Source organism: Sinocyclocheilus grahami, unplaced genomic scaffold (genome assembly GCF_001515645.1).
Source record: "Sinocyclocheilus grahami isolate Dianchi unplaced genomic scaffold, SAMN03320097.WGS_v1.1 scaffold421.1, whole genome shotgun sequence".
Classification (NCBI taxonomy): domain Eukaryota; kingdom Metazoa; phylum Chordata; class Actinopteri; order Cypriniformes; family Cyprinidae; genus Sinocyclocheilus; species Sinocyclocheilus grahami.
In genome coordinates, this window is record NW_015505600.1 from 811,961 (window position 1) to 812,338 (window position 378).

The 378-nt window shown below is 48.1% G+C and overlaps 1 protein-coding gene across 1 annotated transcript in view; it reads right to left on the reverse strand.

The window, feature by feature from the left end:
* LOC107551339 (calcium uptake protein 1, mitochondrial) overlaps positions 1-377 on the reverse strand; it is a gene marked incomplete at its 5' end in the record, with an annotated part of 74,194 nt that extends 73,817 nt beyond the window's left edge. The window contains one exon of the mRNA XM_016232914.1: positions 232-377. Coding sequence (XP_016088400.1) covers positions 232-377 — 146 coding nt within the window. The remainder of the gene's footprint in view (positions 1-231) is intronic.
* Between the last annotated feature and the right edge of the window lies 1 nt (position 378).

Here is a 378-nt window from a genome sequence, read left to right on the forward strand (position 1 = left end):
AGGGGGTCTGAATACTTTCCGTACCCACTGTATATATATATAAACCTGTTATTTTGCCATTTCATTATTTCTCTGATTCCATTTAGTGCTGCTACTTGCACTCTAGTCACAAAAAATAAAGCAACACTGAAGCACCTCAACAAAAGCTGATGTAACTCTTATACGTTCTAATGCTGTATTTTATTTGTAAGACACTTCCTGTATGAGACCGGTGTCCACAGTGAGCTGTACCTTGTCCACAGTAGTCCAGCGCTGGCTGAGATGCCCGTCACCCCCGCCAGGGCGGCCAGCATCAGTCTGCGCCGCTGATAGGAACGGAAGGCACCGGTGTGATGCCGTCTTGACAACTGCACCATCCCGACGGTGACAGCCGTCAGC